The sequence below is a fragment of the Schistocerca americana genome, chromosome 4 (genome assembly GCF_021461395.2).
Source record: "Schistocerca americana isolate TAMUIC-IGC-003095 chromosome 4, iqSchAmer2.1, whole genome shotgun sequence".
NCBI classification, from domain to species: domain Eukaryota; kingdom Metazoa; phylum Arthropoda; class Insecta; order Orthoptera; family Acrididae; genus Schistocerca; species Schistocerca americana.
Window position 1 is genome coordinate 540501304 of NC_060122.1, and position 18974 is coordinate 540520277.

The 18974-nt window shown below is 43.1% G+C and overlaps 1 protein-coding gene across 1 annotated transcript in view; it reads left to right on the top strand.

Annotated features, from left to right (window-relative positions):
• LOC124612469 (anaphase-promoting complex subunit 5) overlaps positions 1-18974 on the top strand; it is a 145203-nt gene that overhangs the window by 39460 nt on the left and 86769 nt on the right. Inside the window, exon 2 of the mRNA XM_047140698.1 lies at positions 3291-3385. Coding sequence (XP_046996654.1) covers positions 3291-3385 — 95 coding nt within the window. The remainder of the gene's footprint in view (positions 1-3290; positions 3386-18974) is intronic.

Here is an 18974-nt window from a genome sequence, read left to right on the forward strand (position 1 = left end):
GGATGATTTCTGCATTTGGGTTAATTCCTCTTCGATGGCCTCTACAGAGCGGCAGCTCCAGGAAGCTATACGGCGTGCCTCTGTATGGACCACCTCACACGGGTTTCAATTCTCTCCTTTAAAATTGCAGGTGGTCCACTTCTGTCGCCATATTACAGTCCACCCCGGTCTGGAGGTCTACCTCAATGCACAATGATTACCTGTGGTCCCAAAGTTTCATTTCGTGGGTCATCTTTTCGACAACAAACTCACTTGGCTGCCTCATATCAGACTTCTGAAGGCAGGATGTTTCCGTAAACTCAATGTCCTTTGCTTTTTTGACCACTCCTCTTGGTGTGCGGACCGCTCCACCCTTCTCCGTCTTTATCAGGCTGCTCCTTCCACACTGCGCCTCCTGGATCCGGTCCACCATTGTGGTATCTGTTTGGCCGCTGGTGCCTTCCCAACTAGCCCTGTTGATAGTCTCCTGGTTGAAGCTGGGATCCCCCCCCCCCCCCCCCCCCCCCCTCCGCTTTCTGTTCAGCGGTCCCAGCTTCTGGTTTCTTGTGCAACTGCTGTCCATTCCTCTCCCATTCATTCTTCCTATTCTATCCTGTTCCCAGACCAATGACGTCGCCCACCTGATTCCCGCCCTTGGACAGGTTTACTGGTTGGGCTCTGCCTTGCGTCTCTTCTCTGTGATTTTCAGTTTCCTTCTGTGTCCTGTCTCCCATGTCACCCCCCCCCCCCCCCCCCCTTGTTAGTTCCCCAGATTCGGATGGATCTCCGGCAAGGTCCAAAAGATTCAGTTGGCCCCAATGGTGTTCTGTTGGTTTTTTTTTTTCCGCCGATTTTTATGGGAGCTTCGGGATGCTGTTGTTCGTTACACCGATGACTCTAAATCTGCTGATCATGTGGGATATGCCTTCACGTCCTCTGTTGGCACGGAAAATCATCTCCTGCCAACTACATGTGGGGTGTTTACTGCGGAATTGATGGCAATTTCCCAGGCCTTTGCCTTTATTATGCGGTCCCAACTCAACCGCGTTTTGTTATGTATGGACTCAATGAGTGGCCTTCAGGCTATTGACCAATGTTTTTCCCGCCATCCCTTGGTCTCGGCCATCCATAACAGTCTCACTGATTTTCACCGTGCTGCTGTTTCCATTGACTTCCTTTGGGTCCCTGGCCATGTGGGTATCCCAGGTAATGAGCTTGCTGATCGTTTGGCTGGGGGAGCAGTCACTTATCTCTCCCCCTCCCCTCCTCTGTAACCCCTCCTGCGGTGGATTTACGGCTTCACATCAAATCGCACTTCGCACAATCAAGGGCCAACTCTTGGGAGGCTACCTCCCTGTCTAATAAATTCCAATTCCATGTGATTAAGGTGACACCTGTCCTATGGTGTTCTTCCTTCCGCCTCTCCTAAAAGGACTCAACCATCCTTTATCATCTCTGCATCGGCCATACCAGGCTGGCCCATGGTTTTCTTTTGTGTAATGAGCCACCCCCACTTTGTGGTTGTGGAGCCTTCCAGTCAGTAGCCCACATTTTGGTGGAGTGCCCCCTTCTTTTGGCTGTGTGTACTAAGTGCAGTCTTCCCCACACTTTAACATTGGCAGACGATTCCCGGATGGTTGAACTCCTCCGTGAACGTGGTTTTTATTCTCACTCTGGAGTAGGGGCAGGGCGGTGAGAGTTGTGGTGTCGCCCACTGTAAGCTGTGTTTGGAGATTCCTGACACCCCTCTTTGGCCAAGATCCTCTTTCCTTTCCCTTTTACTCTGTTTTTATCACTTTAGATTTGGTTAGTCTCCATTTACAATACGCACTTTTACATTCTAGTGGTTGAACGCTTTTGAATAGCAGGTGGTCTTGCTTGCACTGCATCAGAGGTGAGATATTTCGTGCCTATAGCATAGCCTTAGGGTTGCTCACTTGCTGACTTCCCTCATTTTGTTTTCACCATTGACAACACGACTGCACTTTTATGTTTTTTAGCTTTTTATCTTTTTGACTTTTCCGAGGTTTCTATCCGTCTGAATGGACCACATTTGAAACAAGGGACTGATGACCTTGCTGTTTGGTCCCTTCAACCCCAATCAACCAACCAACCAATGCTTGATTTTTATGGAAGATCTTTCCGCCCTCTATCTGGCTACCTAGTGCATCCGATGACACAGGCTCTTCAATTGTGTATTATCCAAGAATGTCTCCACTCACTCGTCAATGATGGGGCCAACATGATATTCGGATGGATCTGTGATCACATTGGAGTGTCAGGGAGTGAAGCTGCCGAAGCTGTTGCCAAGGTTTCAGTCAGACTACCTAGGCCTTTCAGCTGTTCTGTCCCTTCACGTGATCTCTGTGTTGCAGCATGTAGAACCATTGTCACTCTGGCGTGAACACTGGTCTTCTCTATATGAGAACAAACTCCTGGAAATTAAACACCTCCCAACGGCTTGGGTGATTCCCTCTTGGCCTGACAAGATACATTTAGCTTGTCTGCGTATTTGGCACTGTCATTTCAATCATCGTCATTTGTTAAGTGGAGACTCCACACCACTCTGTGCTTACTGCAACCAACCAATAAGTGTGCCATTTTCTGACCAGTGCTGATTTTATAACCATTTGCATTTTAATGTATGTCTGCCATCTGAATTATCAGATACTACAGCAGATATAACATAAGCTGTAGATCAAATTTTAATTTTTATTCATCATTGTAATATGGTGAAGGAAATTTGACTTTCAACCGTTTGAGCATCCTTCCCAGAGGGAATGTGATAGTTTTTAACTGTCCCTCTGTTCTGTTGAATAGGCTCTTGAGTATTATAGACTTCAAATTCATCCGGTAATTGAATTTTTTAAGTGAAAACACAGGTGCTGAATTTTTAAAGTGAAGACACGGGTGCCTATCCCTCGGCTGTTTTGCATCCTAAAGCAACAAAAAACAACAAACTGACAGATGCCTCCATTTGTTGTTAATTGCGGGATGGTGACCATATTCATTGTCGTGAGGCTTGCTGCACTGCTTTACCTCTCTCAGTAAAATAGATATTAATGACGTGCTTGTGCAGTGTGTGTGTGTGTGTGTGTGTGTGTGTGTGTGTGTAGAGGTACTACCCAACCTAAAAACATGTGGCTTGTAATAGCTATAATTGTTAACCTGCAAAGGATGTAAATACTGATGTAATGTTGTCAGTACACTTTCCTCAGTGAGCAATAGCCATTACTGTGGTGATTGACTCATAATTAAGGTTTACCACGTTCATTGCTTGAAGACTGATACACAGCATCTCATATTCACAGCTCGACCAGAGAGACTGATGGATGAAGGCAACTTTTACTCAGTGAAACCATCCCACCGGAGAGACTTCTGCATGTTAATACTGAAACTGATCCAGGTACGTAACTTTTATTTGAGAAGTGAAATGTCTGCGAAGCTTGCCACTGAAGTAGTCAGAAATGCAAAAAAAAAAAAAAAAAAAAAGTAGTCTTTTGTTTCCTACTGCTTCAATTTGCTGAGAGACTGCAGTATTTCGGAAGGGATGTACTCTCTTGCCATATACTGGGACAGTGATGGTGTCTCTCAGTGAGTCCTATTCCCATACATGTAATCTCCCTGATGTGAAGAAAAATTGTGAGCAAGAGGGAAGAAGAGTGCTTTCAAGGAATGAAGAAAAACCTGCAAAAAAAAAAAAAAAAAAAAAAAAAAAAAAAAAAAAAAAAAAAAAAGGGTATACATCCCCAGAGATAGAAGGAAGTGTTGATCACCAAATTCAGAACAGGCTTTGTTCTTTGACCCACAACTGTCCTCATTCCATAGAACAACAGTATGCAGTAGTTTAAGGATTGGTCAAACAGGCGGCCCACATGGGCAGTGAATGCAACCCTCTGTGAGTTCTGCCTTGCATGCTGTGGCAACATCCTGGTCAAACAGGAGGAGGATTCCCACATTATACCACTCTTGCTCATGGTGGGCAGCTGGCAGGCTATAATTTTTCTGCTGAGAATAAGGCAGACAAGTGTGGACAAGCCTGAGAAATGTCAGAAGATTCTGAAAGATTGGTTGGTGCACACAAATGGCTTTTTTTCTTTCTTTCTTTCTCTCTTTTTTTTTTTTTTTTTTTTTTCTCCATATAATAGAATCCATACCAAATACAAAAAGGTGGCAGTGGGGAAGGAAAAAGGCACAAATCGGAACCAAATAGAATTAAAACCATACTGCTTAATTTATAAATAAATAAACACTTGTGTAATGTATTATGTTGTGTTGTATTGTATGTTAACTGGGGGCCTAGAAATGACAGAGGCTCCGTCCCCGCCGCAGCCGCAGGGTCCACAACCCCACGACGACTACCGCAGTCCACTTCACCCCTCCGCTGCCCCACACTGAACCCAGGGTTATTGTGTGGTTTGGCCCCTGGTGGACACCCCCCCTCCCCCCAGGGAACATCTTACACCAGACGAGTGTAACCTCTATGTTTGCGTGGTAGAGTAATGGTGATGTACGCTTACATGGAGAACTTGTTTGTGCAGCAATCATCAACATAATGTAGCTGAGGCAGAATAAGGGGAACCAGCCTGCATTGACCATGGTAGATGGAAAACCGCCTAAAAACCATCCACAGACTGGCCGGCTCACCGGACCTCGACACAAATGTGCCGAGCGGATTCGTGCCGGGGACCAGGTGCTCCTTCCCGCCCGGAAAGCGGTGCCTTAGACCACACGGCCAACCAGGCGGTCTTATGTAATATATACTACTACATGATTATTTTTGTGAGAAATATAATTCAGTTTATGTAATAATACACTTACATGAACTTAGTCAACAATTACTTTTCCTTTCCGTATGCCGATTAGGTGATTGATGATGCACGGCTGGAGTCATTCAAGGCTTTCAGTTCAGTGAGCTTGTGTAATGTTTAGTTGTTAATGAAACATAGGAAAACAACTGAAGAAACAGTCTTCACAAAACCACAGTTCCTTGCAAAGAAAGTTAAATTCATAAGTCTCCTTGCTTAATACTGATATAACACAACCACTTTCATTGCTTCCGTGAAGAGAGTACAAATGATAAACTACTACTACTACTGTTAACAGAATCGTCCGTCGGTTCTTGGTAGAACAACATTACAATAAATCAAAAGCACCAGTTTGCTTCAGACATGTCTGAAGACGGTCTTGTGAGCCGAAAACCGTTTAACAGTAAAAGTAACATTGTAGAACAAAAGCAAACTGGTGCTTTTCATTTACTACTACGACTGTTTACAGCAAGCTGTAGAATCACACAGTGAGTGCCATTCAACAGATGATTAGCTTAGCAGATGAAAAGAATCCACCAACTACTACACATTGTGTTTCAAAATTTTATTTGTTGATCAGTTTCATAAAGTGTGTTGCCATTCTCAATGATTGTGAAAGACTTCAGTTTGATTCAGCCCATCTTCAGTGATATTACTCCTTCATCACATTCTAGCTTGTTCACATGGCCGAGCAGTTTCAGTAAAATACTGGTTGCTGGACACAATCTCATATTGTAACCTGAGTCTCTATTCGTCATTGCTGATCATTTTCAGCCCCCTCTCTGGGTTTCATAGTGTTAAGAGGGAATGTGCAATATATCAACCTGAGACACCGGTAGAATGGGCTGCTTGAGGAGGAATGGCTCTTGCAGCATGCTTGACACCAATGGGTTGCCACCCTTCCTCTCCAAAATGCTGTAACTGCCAAAAAATCCCTAAAAACTCTGTGTGACCTGGACTATTGTCTAAAGAAGATTGCTTATCAGGAAAGATATTGATAACCTCACTAAATCAGTGATTCCCAAAGTGGTCAACCAGCAAGGGGTCCACGTCAGTGTGACAGGAGGAATTAGGTGTGCATTACATGTAAATTGGGAGTTCACAAGAGCTGACCACATTTATGAAGGTCACAGTGAAAATTCAGAATTCTTCTGTAAGAGCTGGAGCTTTCGTCTGTATATGTCACTGTTCATCTCATCGGCTAAGAGAGAGTGTGGGGCAACTCCTACATCTCCCCTCCCCCTTCCCCTGTGGGTCTGGGGTTAGAATAGGCCCGACGTATTCCTGCCTGCTGTAAGAGGCGACTAAAAGGAGTCTCATACGTTTCAGCCTGTATGTGATGGTCCCCTGTCGGATCTGACGCCCATCTTTTTAAATTTTCCCGAAGAGCGAGCCAATTGAGTAAGGGTGCCTTATGTGGTGTATCGTGTCCATCATACATTGAGATCTTTAGCCCACTTCCTCGTCAACGCACTGCAGTCCCGCTCATTCTTCATGTCTTGGGCGAGGACATCTTCCTGGTTGCGCTTTCCACCATGCACTATGCAGTGTTGCTTTCTGCACTGATGATGACCATGGACTTCTTATCACCTCATATCGAGCACGGTAGCCAGTCCGTTGTGGTGGTGCCGCCATGTACCCTGTTGGTTGTAGCTCCCTGACAACACAGGGATCGCTCTGCTGAAGCCTGCGCTGTTAACTCCCCACGTATGCACTGGAGTAGATGCCCATCTCCCTGAGACATCGGGACTCCCGTCAATGGCTATCCTGCCAGGTGGCACTTGCTGAGGCTGGGTGGCGCCCGTGTGGAGGTCCTCTGGTTGGAGTGGGTGGCTTCAGGGTGGATGACACACCATGAAGCATAGTCGATCATCTCTTGCTGGTGACCTGCCGCCAGCAGTCTCTAAGCGGGAAAAGTCTTACTTCAGTGCTAAGAAATATGACCCCAAATTGTTCCCCTCCCTGTCACACCACGGGAGGAATGCCAGCCTAAGGACAGCAGTGAAGCTTATTCGCCGTGGTATCTCTTATCTACGAGAGTTGATGGGGAATCTTTCATGTCCATGAAGCCTCAGATTTTTGTGGAGCGTTTGGAGGACAAGTTTGGGGAGGTGGAGGGCTTGTCCAAAATGCGTTCTGGGTCAGTCTTGATAAAATCAGCATCCTCTTCCCAGTCATGGGCATTACTTGCTTGTGACAAGTTAGGGGATGTTTTTGTTACCATCACACCCCATAAGAGCTTAAATATGGTCCAGGGTATTATATTCTACAGGTGACCTTCTTTGGCAATCCTATGATGAGCTGTGTGCCAATGTAGAGTGGTGAAGCGTTCATTTCGTGCGGCGTGTCCATTGGGGTCCAAGGGATAATCAGGTTGCCATCGGTGACTTCATCTTGGCCTTTGAGGGTGACACATTGCCCGATAAGGTGAAGGTGATGGTCTACCACTGTGACGTCAATCCATATATCCCTCCCCTGATACAGTGCTTTAAGTGCTGGAAGTTCAGCCATATGTCTTCCCGCTGTACTTACAGCGTCACATGTCGAGATTGTGGACATCCATCACGTCCCAATACTCCATGTGCCTTGCCTCCCATCTGTGTCAGCTGCGGAGAGCATCATTTACCTTGCTCGTCAGACTGAGGGTTTTTCAGAAAAAGAGGAAAATCATGGAATACAAGACCCTGGACAGACTGACCTACACGGAGGCTAAGAGAAAATGTGAGCGCCTACATCCTGTGGCTATGACCACCTTTTAAGCTGCCACTATGGGAATAGTTGTTACCCCATCAGTTCCTTGCATTCCTGTCGCCTCTGAGAACCAGAAGACTACACCTGTTGCCTTGACGGTGGGAGCCACATTCCTCCCTGTTGCTCCCATACCACCTACTTCGGGAGCAAACCCCTCACCCCCACCCTCCACCCCCAACCGCCAACCATCGGGGATATCAGTCCCCACTTCTGAGCTGGAGAAGTGTAAGTCTTCTTCAGCTCCTCTCACTAGGAAGGGGTTCCTTGGGTCATTCCCTTCCAAGGTTTCTGCTAGTGGGAAAGATGACGCCTGCCAGTGGCTGAAGAGCCCAAATGCAGCTGGTTCTAGGGCTTCACAATTATCCTCAGTTTCGGAGAGTGAATCAGTGAAGCCCTCCCATCAGAGAAACCCAAGAAGCAGTGAGAAAAGTCCAAAAAGAAGATCTCTTAAGACCAAGGAAATTGCGGCGCTACCCACACCACTACTGCCTACAAGCTGTGCATCTGGGGATGAGGTGGAGATTCTGGCATCCACTGAGGACCTAGATCTTGCCGGACCCTCAGACACATTGGTTATAGACTGCTCAGGCAATAAGTTGGTGGCAGCAGGTGACCCTGAGGCGTAAACTGCCTCATTGAATGTTCCATGCCTTCCCAGTCTCATGATGTCATTCTCCAGTGGAATTGCGGCAGTTTTTTCCACCAGCTGGCTGAGCTACAACAACTGTTAAGCTTTACACCTGCTTTCTGCATTGCCCTCCAGGAAACATGGTTCCCGGCAATGCGGACGCCTGCTGTCCACAGCTGTAAGGGATATTACAGGAACCATAGCGACTATAATCGAGTGTCACGTGGAGTTTGTGTTTATGTCCTAAACGCAGTCTGCAGTGAAACTGTGCCCCTTCAAACCTCTCTTGAAGCTGTGGCTGTCAGAATAAGGACGAAGCAGGAAATAACTGTCTGCAATGAATATCTTCCTCCAGATTGTGCAGTACCCCTGAATGTATCAGCTGCGCCGATTGATCAACTCTGTAAACCTTTCCTACTTTTGGGAGATTTTAAGACACATAATTCCATGCCATTGGAGCCACCACACATTTCATTGCGGCTCATTGTAGTTACCTGGTCATTGATTTATCAATCTGCAGCCCAGGCCTCCTCTCATCTATCCACTGGAGAGCACATGATGACCTGTGTGGTAGTGACCACTGTCCCATCTTGCTATCACTGCCCCGGCATCAGGCCCCCAGATGCCTGCCCCGATGGGCTTTAAACAGGGTGGACTGGGAAACTTTCACCTCTGCTGTCATCGTTGAGTCTCCCGCACTTGGGACGTCGATGTGACGGTTGAACAGGTGACTACAACAATTGTTTCTGTGGCAGAAAACACAATCCCTCCCTCTTTAGGGTGCCCCCAGGGAAGGGTAGTCCCTTGGTAGTCGCCGGAAGACGCTGAAGCAATTGAGGAGTGTTGGCGAGCTCTACAGTGGTGTAAGTGGTACCCTTCCGTGGAGCACCTCGTAGCCTTTAAACGGCTTCGTGCCCGTGTTCGCCAATTTATCAGATGATGGAAGCAGGAGTGTTACACGAAATATGTGGCGACCATTGGATGCCATTCGTCACGTTCTGAAGTCTGGGCAAAGATGAAACATGTTTTCGGGTACCAGACCCCACGGGTGTACCTGGCATTAACATTAGAGGGAGCCTTCCACAAGGCGCAGTCGTGGGCTCTAGCCCACTGTTTTCAGTTTTTGGCCACAAAGTCGTGCGTTATGGACTTCTGTCAATGTCTTACCGTTCATCCAGAACCAGAACCTTACCTTAATGACTATCCACTCAATGTAGTGGAGACATATCGATTCTTAGGACTGGTATGCGACACCCGATTGACTTGGCTTCCTCATCTTAAACAGCTTAAGTGTAAGTGCTGGCATCACCTTGATGCTCTCCGCTGCCTGAGCAACATCAACTGCGGTGCAGATGGCTCTACACTGCTGCAGCTCTACAGAGCCCTTGTTCAATCCTGCCTTGACTATGGGAGTCTGGTTTATGGTTTGGCAGCTCCCTCAGCGTTGCGTTTACTCGACCCAGTGCACCACTGTGGCATTTGCCTAGCGACAGAAGCTTTTAGGACGAGTCTGGTGACCAGCATCCTTGTGGAGGCTGGGGTTCCTCCATTGCAGGTTAGACATGCACAACTGCTGGCCAGTTATGTTGCCCACGTTCAGAGTTCTCCTGCGCATCCGATTCGCCATCTCATTTTCCCACCCACGGCGGTTAATCTGCTGCATTGACAGCCCAGGTCATCAGGGCTTCCAATTGCAGTTCGTGTCCGATTCCTTCTCTCTGAACTAGAGTCCTTGCCTTTACCACCTATACTTGCGGCCCATTCATGTACACCTCCATGGTGTACACCTAGGCCGCATCTTCGCCTGGACCTTTCACATGGCTCTAAGGACTCAGTTAACCCCCGGCTCTCCACTGCCACTTCCTCTCAATTCTTGACATGTGAGAATAAGGAGGACACTAACTGGTTTACACGGACGGCTCGATGGCTGGTACTCACGTCGGCTTCACGTATGGGCATCGAGGACATATTGACAGCATTACTTTCCCATTGGGTGCAACGTTTTCACTACCGAGCTGGTGGCTGTATCTTGTTCTCTTGAGCACTTCTGTTCATGCCCTGGGGTGTCATTTCTTCTGTGTACTTACTCTTTGAGCAACCTACAAGCTATCGACCAGTGCTACCCTCATCATCCTTTGGTAGCAACCATACAGGAGTCCATCTATGCCCTGGAACAGTCCAGTCATTCAGTGGTGTCTGGACGGCAGGTCACGTCGGCATCCCTAGCAACGAACTTACCGACACGCTGGCCAAAAAGGCTACATGGAAACCTCTTATGGGGATCGTCTTATCTGCAGCTGACATGTGTTCAGTACTACGCTGCAAGGTTTTGCAGCTTTGGGAGACAATGTGAAATAACCTAAGCACACACAACAATCTGCGTGCCATTAAGGAGACTACAAATGTGTGGCAGTCCTCCTGCGGGTCTCTCGCAGGGACTATGTGGTTCTCCGCCATTCCGCAGTGGCCACGCCTGGGTGACACACGGCTATTTCCTGCACCATGATGACCCACCTCAGTGTCGGTGTGTCGCCTGGCTGACAGTGGCCCACATCTTGGTGAGCTGCCATTAATTTTAGCTGAAAACACCTCATCAGCCCTTTATGTTCTCCATTCTAATGCTTTTAGGATGAATGTTTTAATGTGTGCAGAGTGGTTGGCTTTTCCTTTTTATTCAGTGGTCAGCCAGCCACCGTCATCTGCTCTCTTGTTTTTACCCCTTCTACCTGTTCCTTGCTTCTCTCTGTAGTCTTCTTTTCCTGTTTTGTCCATGGTAGTATTGGTTGTCCTTGTGTCATTCTTCTGGTTCTTCCTATCTCTTGAAGATACACTTTGTGGTAGTTTATACACAAAGTGACATCTTGCTGTGGGCCACATTTATGAACAGTGTAAAAGGTCATACCTAGACAAGTTCTGGTCCATTGCAGTAAAAGAGAGTGTGAGGCACGAAGCGTTTAACTTGGTGCCAGTTAGCAGGAGACAGGGGGACGGGGGGCCTCGGAAGATATTTTATAAAGTATCTAAATAAAACCCATTACTGGACAAACCCGAGATACATGTAAATTTCCTAAAATTTTTGAAAAGCCAATTACCGGTTAACATACATGACAAATTAATGACCACTCCTGGGCACAATATAGAGAATTTCCTCTCAGTTCTTGATTCCATTTATTTTATCTGTGAAGAGAGACCTGCGCAACCACAAAGTGACAGTGAACAAAACAGTGGAAATAGCAATAACAACCAACGTGGTTGGCAGCCATATCCCCCTCACAGCAATACCAACAGGAACTAATTTGGTAACAGAAGCAGACAAAAATTCAAGTAAGGATATCAAAATAACCAAGTGCAGAATTTCAATTGGTCAGGATTTAATGGCCAGAGAGGTTATAGTTTGCAAGCGTACAATCGGCACCCCCTATAGAGGAAAGCCTGTGCGCCCGCTCAGTGATGTCACGCACAGTGTGTGGTGCCATTGCTCGCAGTCCGTTTGGCCGTAGCAGTAGATTGTAAAGGGATCCGGGCGACAAAAATTCGTAAAGAAATCTAATGTACCTCTCTCATGAATTACAAGATTTCCTTTCTGAAATGACCCGGTTCCTTTGTCTGTAACTTATTTCTGCATACCTTTTGGCCCCGACAAAAAAAGTGGCTGTAATAATTTTCACTATCTGAGGCATCAAAACTCCCAAATGAATGGACCTATTTCATTGTAGTTTATTTTATTTTATTCTGGTATTGTTACATTCCATCATGGATTTTCCATTGTTTGATTTTATTTTATTTTAACGTTGCTTTAATAGCGATTGTCACGACTTGTTTGATGACAGTCTGGTTAGCCGTTCAAAGATCATCAGCTATACCAATGAAAGTGTTTGTGCCAGTGTGCTCTTTTGCAATACCATTCCTAAACTGTAAGTGCTGTAGTATACATTGTAAATCTCGAAAAGGCCTAACTAAAAGTCTGCAACAGTGTATATTTATCTTATATGGCTGACCATCACTCACCATTCTTCCGTTTTGTAGTTGCTGTGGAAGACGACTTTTAATGACAAAAATTTTGATTGAAAGCCACCCATGAAAGATTCTTGTATGCTCTCGTGGACTTTCTATTAGGTTCTTCCCCCCCCCCCCCCCCCCCCCCTCCCAAAGTTAAATATTGCATCATTCTGACGCAGGTCTAATAGCGTGGACGGCATTTTGCAAAGTAGCACTCTGGTGGCTAACATTTTACGGACATTGTTCACTGTTAATGCCGCTGCTTATTCCTTATGTAGCAAAATCTATTTCAAAACCTGGTCGGCTGATATACCTGTGAATTAAATAAAGAAACGCGAAAATTGGGCAAATAGTGGTTGAATTATAACAGCACCCCCTATAATGGGGCATTGGTAATAAGCAGTTGTATGAGTCGTTTCAAAAACCAACACTGCCATGAAAAAAATGTTCTACATATGTTTTAGTCCACCATTCAGCAAACTTGTATTCATGCTTTTTTAAAATTTAAAGAAATTTCTCATGTTAATAGTTTTAAATGAAATGCAGTTCTAATGAGTGAGATGATCTCTCCTCTCAGTTTGTGCGCCTTTCCCTAAGAAACTTTCTTTCCAGTAAGGAAATCTCACTGGCTCAAGATGAGTATGTAATGGTATTGCCAGAAAGTTTTAGTAGGCCAATACAAATTCCAATGAATTCTCTTTTCTCCTTAAGTTAACTAATATTCAATCTATGTATTCAAATTATGTTGTTGTTGTGGTCTTCAGTCCTGAGACTGGTTTGATGCAGCTCTCCATGCTACTCTACCCTGTGCAAGCTTCATCATCTCCCAGTACCTACTGCAACCTACATCCTTCCGAATCTGTTTAGTGTATTCACCTCTTGGTCTCCCTCTACGATTTTTACCCTCCACGTTGCCCTCCAATACTAAATTGGTGATCCCTTGATGCCTCAGAACATGTTCTACCAACCGATCCCTTCTTCTAGTCAAGTTGTGCCACAAACTTCTCTTCTCCCCAATCCTATTCAATACCTCCTCATTAGTTACGTGATCTACCCACCTTATCTTCAGCATTCTTCTGTAGCACCACATTTCAAAAGCTTCTATTCTCTTCTTGTTCATACTAGTTATCGTCCATGTTTCACTTCCATACATGGCTACGCCCCATACAAATACTTTCAGAAACGACTTTCTGACACTTAAATCAATACTCAATGTTAACAAATTTATCTTCTTCAGAAACACTTTCCTTGCCATTGCCGGTGTACATTTTATGTCGTCTCTACTTCGACAATCATCAGTTATTTTGCTCCCCAGATAGCAAAACTTCTTTACTACTTTAAGTGTCTCATTTCCTAATCTAATTCCCTCTGCATCACCTGACTTAATTTGACTACATTCTATTGTCCTCGTTTTGCTTTTGTTGATGTTTATCTCATATCCTCCTTTCATGACACTGTCCATTCCATTCAACTGCTCTTCCAAGTCCTTTGCTGTCTCTGACAGAATTACAATGTCATTGGCGAACATCAAAGTTTTTATTTCTTCTCCATGGGTTTTAATACCTACTCCGAATTTTTCTTTTGTTTCCTTCACTGCTTGCTCAATATACAGATTGAATAACATCGGGAATAGGCTACAACCCTGTCTCACTCCATTCCCAACCACTGCTTCCCTTTCATGCCCCTCGACTCTTATAACTGCCATCTGGTTTCTGTACAAGTTGTAAATAGCCTTTTGCTCCCTGTATTTTACCCCTGCCACCTTCAGAATTTGAAAGAGAGTATTCCAGTCAACATTGTCAAAAGCTTTCTCTAAGTCTACAAATGGTAGAAACGTAGGTTTGCCTTTCCTTAATCTAGCTTCTAAGATAAGTCGTAGGGTCAGTACTGCCTCACGTATTCCAGTATTTCTACGGAATCCAAACTGATCTTCCCCGAGGGCAGCTTCTACCAGTTTTTCCATTCGTCTGTAGAGAATACGCGTTAGTATTTTGCATTCGTGACTTGTTAAACTGATGGTTCGGTAATTTTCACATCTGTCAGCACCTGCTTTCTTTGGGATCGGAATTATTATATTCTTCTTGAAGTCTGAGGGTATTTCGCCTGTCTCATACATCTTGCTCACGAGATGGTAGAGTTTTGTCAGGACTGGCTCTCCCAAGGCCGTCAGTAGTTGTAATGGAATGATGTGTACTCCCGGGGCCTTGTTTCGACTCAGGTCTTTCAGTGCTCTGTCAAACTCTTCATGCAGTATCGTATTTCTCATTTCATCTTCATTTACATCCTCTTCCATTTCCATAATATTGTCCTCAAGTACATTGCCCTTGTATAGGCCCTCTATATGCTCCCTCCACCTTTCTGCTTTCCCTTCTTTGCTTAGAACTGGGTTTCCATCAAAGCTCTTGATATTCATGCAAGTGGTTCTCCTTTCTCCAAAGGTCTCTTTATTTTTCGTCTAGGCAGTATCTATCTTACCCCTAGTGAGATAAGCCTCTACATCCTTACATTTGTCCTCTAGCCATCCCTGCTTAGCCATTTTGCACTTCCTGTCGATCTCGTTTTTGAGATGTTTGTATTCTTTTTTGCTGCTTCATTTACTGCATTTTTATTTTTTCTCCTTTCATCAATTAAATTGAGTATTTCTTCTTCACACACAGATTTCTACTAGCCCTCATCTTTTTACCTACTAGGTCCTCTGCTGCCTTCACTACTTCATCTCTCAAAGCTACCCATTCTTCTTCTTCTTCTACTGTATTTCTTTCCCCCATTCCTGTCAATTGTTCCCTTATGCTCTCCCTAAAACTCTGTACAATCTTTGGTTTAGTCAGTTTATCCAGGTCCCATCTCCTTAAATTCCTACCTTTATGCAGCTTCTTCAGTTTTAATCTACAGTTCATAACCAATAGATTGTGGTCAGAGTCCACATCTGCCCCTGGAAATGTCTTACAATTTAAAACCTGGTTCCTAATTCTCTGTCTTATCATTATGTAATCTATCTGAAACCCGACAGTATCTGCAGGCTTCTTCCATTTATACAACCTACTTTCATGATTCTTGAACCAAGTGTTAGATATGATTAAGTTGTGCTCTGTGCAAAATTCTATCAGGCGGCTTCCTCTTTCATTTCTTAGCCCCAATCCATATTCACCTACTACATTTCCTTCTCTCCCTTTTCCCACTACCGAATTCCAGTCACCCATGACTAATAAATTTCCGTCTCCCTTCATTATCTGAATAATTTCTTTTATTTCATCGTACGTTTCTTCAGTTTCTTCGTCATCTGCGGAGCTAGTTGGCATATAAACTTGTACTACTGTAGTAGGTGTGGGCTTCGTGTCTATCTGGGCCACAATAATGCGTTCACTACGCTGTTTGTAGTAGCTTACCCGCACTTCTATTTTTTTATTCATTATTAAACCGACTCCAGCATTACCCCTATTTGATTTTGTATTTATAACCCTGTATTAATCTATACATTTGAAACAAACTGTTTGCATGAATTACATGTAAAAAAATTTCAGTTATGAAGTAAGCTTTCATTTCATCTGTTGAGAAGTTTTATGAAGTGATGTGACCTGTGATTAAATAATTGTGAAAAATGCACACTTACCTACATTTGGCATCGCATTTGAGCTGCACTGACCAGTGGCTTAGATACTTCATCCTTCCATAAGTTGGGGGGAAAGGGGTGGGGGTGGTGATTCAGCTCTATTTAGTTGCAATAAATTAACAGATCATCATTCCAAAATATATATATACTGGTAAACTATTAGGAACAGTTTAATTGTTTAGAAGTGGAACACAAGTTGCATCTACTGACCATGCTGATATGAATGAATGCAAATGAAAGTAAAAAATTCTGTGTATGAATGAATTTATTTATTTCTCGTATTCATCTTCCATATACTTTTGTTGTCAGTAATCACTAACACATGGAATGAGAGAAATTTTAGATTATATTGGTTCACAATAGAAAATTATAGATGTACAGCATGAATACTATGTAGGTACAAAATAATTAAGACTTTTGGACACAAAGTCAAAACATTAACAAAAAGCACATTCTTGAGACAGAAGTTTCATAATTTCAGGAGTAATAATGATAAAGTTTGAACAACATTAATTAATAAATTGCTATTTTATATTCTCCAGGGTAGTAATGGAAGGTCTTTAAGTAACTGGGACACTAAAAGAATGCAAATAAAACACTGCACCATAAAGTTTTGTGTAGGAGGAATGAATATGAAAGCACTGTAGTAGAAAAATGGCAATGCATATAGACATTATATTAGATCACTCTGTAAATTGCAAGTAATTACCATCTGTAAGTTTATGTTATGTGGCAAAAATGTGTCAAGTGGTGTCGGAATATGATCAGTAATGCATAAGTTGGATCTGGACACATTAATTAGATCAGGTGAGTGAAAAGCAATTGTGATAGGCTTAAGCTTTTTGAATACTCTTTTATAAACAAAGATATTCAAAAAGCCAACAAAGGGCATATCTGACAGTCCACCTCAAATGTTTTCCTTCTCAGCGAAGATGAGCCAACAAGAAGCCACTTTATGGCACAGAGCAAGCATCTATTTAAAGAGCTCAGTCATTAGTGAGCCTGAGGATTAGTGCTTGCAAGAGAAGTGAGAGCTATTCCACAATTACATTACTATTAGATGAGACCTGCCAATCATCATACACAAAGAAGGCCATGAAAGTACTGCAAAGCCCTCCCCTACCAGCTTCTCCATTTGTAATGGTAGTAAAATATTCACAAACATGATTTACAAAAGAAAATGTTTTTAGAAGAATGGGAACTATAATTAATCACCAGAACAAATTAACCTTGTTTGTAAAAGAAGTGGAGTCTGCTACAGCACAGTTTGTTTAAGTTGTTTTCCAAATAATAAAAGAAGGTTATCAAAATGGTATTGTCTTGGCTTCATCAAAGGCCTGTGGCATGTTGGGCCACATAACTTTATTACACAAATTAGAAATACTATGAATAAGACATGCAGCAGAGAAGTGGTTTAAGCCATACTTGGAAAACCAAGTGAAATGATTTTTAGGTTTCACATACTATAAAAAGATTACTATTGGTCCTCTCTGCCTGCCATCCCCCCTCCCCTCACCCCTGTATGTATCATTCACCACCTAAACTTCAACTGAGAAAGAATTAGTGTAAGATTCTTTATGTTAAAGATTAATATCTTCGATAAAAATTTCAAGTTAGGCTATCACTGTTGATAGCTGTTACCAACTATATATTAAAATATTTATAAAAACTCTCAGCCATAAGTTGCAATTTGGTAAGTTCTATTGCTTGACTAGTTTCAGATTAACCTAAGTAGTTCAGCTTAAGAGGCATTTGTTGATGTGGCAGTATTACTGATGACAAGTTTTGTATTAATGATTTAAATAGAATGTAAGATAAAGATTTCAAAATTATGTCGTAAGAGTTTGCAGTTTTCGCTGATAGTTTTTTGAATTTTTTTTTCCATTAACCTTTTTACAGTGGTTATTTAAAAATATGTTGACACCAACCCAAACAACGCTTTTCATTATTGCCTGGAATGAATGTCCATTGCAACATAGCCCATCAATTAATAAAAAGTCATTTTCTTGAAGAGTAGCAAGTGCTACTGCACAGGCAATAGCACGTTTATTCGTACAGGCAAGAAAATCTCTTTCATGTTCTTTGAAAAGTTTGCTGACGACAATATAAGTGTAGACAATCATATTTAAAATAGTGTCTGATGTGTATTTTAGTCCCCTACGGTCAAGTCTTTGTATCAAACTAAAATGTTAGTTTACTGGCAACTCCTTTTCAATCACAATTTCATTAAGGCAACTCTCGCACTTCAGCTTCTTAATCACTGCAAGAGCACAGTAGCCTGCAATGAAAGTTAAAGACGTTGCAATATCTTTCACGGAAAGAACATCATCTGCATTTACACTGACTTCTATGTCTAATGTGTCTGTTTCTTCAACTTCAGAAAACATAAAAATTTTTATGGCCCCTACTGTGATATTGCCATAGGCAGGAGAACATAAAACTAAAGGCATTACACTTTAATTTGAAACTTCTTTTCTGCTTCATAGACTTGTCGCTGAAACATTATATTGGGAACCTGCAAGCTGTCTATACTTTCCAAAACGCCGCTCAAGCACATCTGTTTGAAGCTTGGCTGTTAGTAAATAGCTCATACTTAGCTCTTCAGTACAATATTGAGCAATTTCTACAATGGCATATGTTGTATGTCGAACAGAAAAAAATATTCCTTTTAGAGAAACCCACTTGACAGACCCTTTGCTTTCCACACGTCAAGCCAGTCTAGAAAATCTAGCAAAAATTGCATAGAAACACTGTCAGTTGTCAATGGATCCATATAAGGATTCTGCTTATGTTTCCCTTTAATCACTGATTTCACATTGATGACATTTTGTTATTATTTCAATGTATTCTGCTGTTGATGGTGCATGTCTCAAATCAAATTTATCACTAGCTACCTCAAGGCCCTCTGACACATGTCGATTGAATATCTGCAACACTAGTTTGATGATCTGTTTTTCTAACAATGTAGGGCAAAGCGATTTGAGAGACAATATGTGACAATATTTTACTAAAGAACTGGAATCTATGTCATAAATCTGTTTCAGCGTTTTAAAAGATGCTACAGAAAACTTAATTTCTTCCACTTCTTTTCTGACTGGAAACTGAGGATAAAACATATCTTTACCATCATTGTTTCTGGTCCAACCACACATTTCTAATGCATTTAACAATGTGTATGGCATCAATTAAAAAGAAAAGT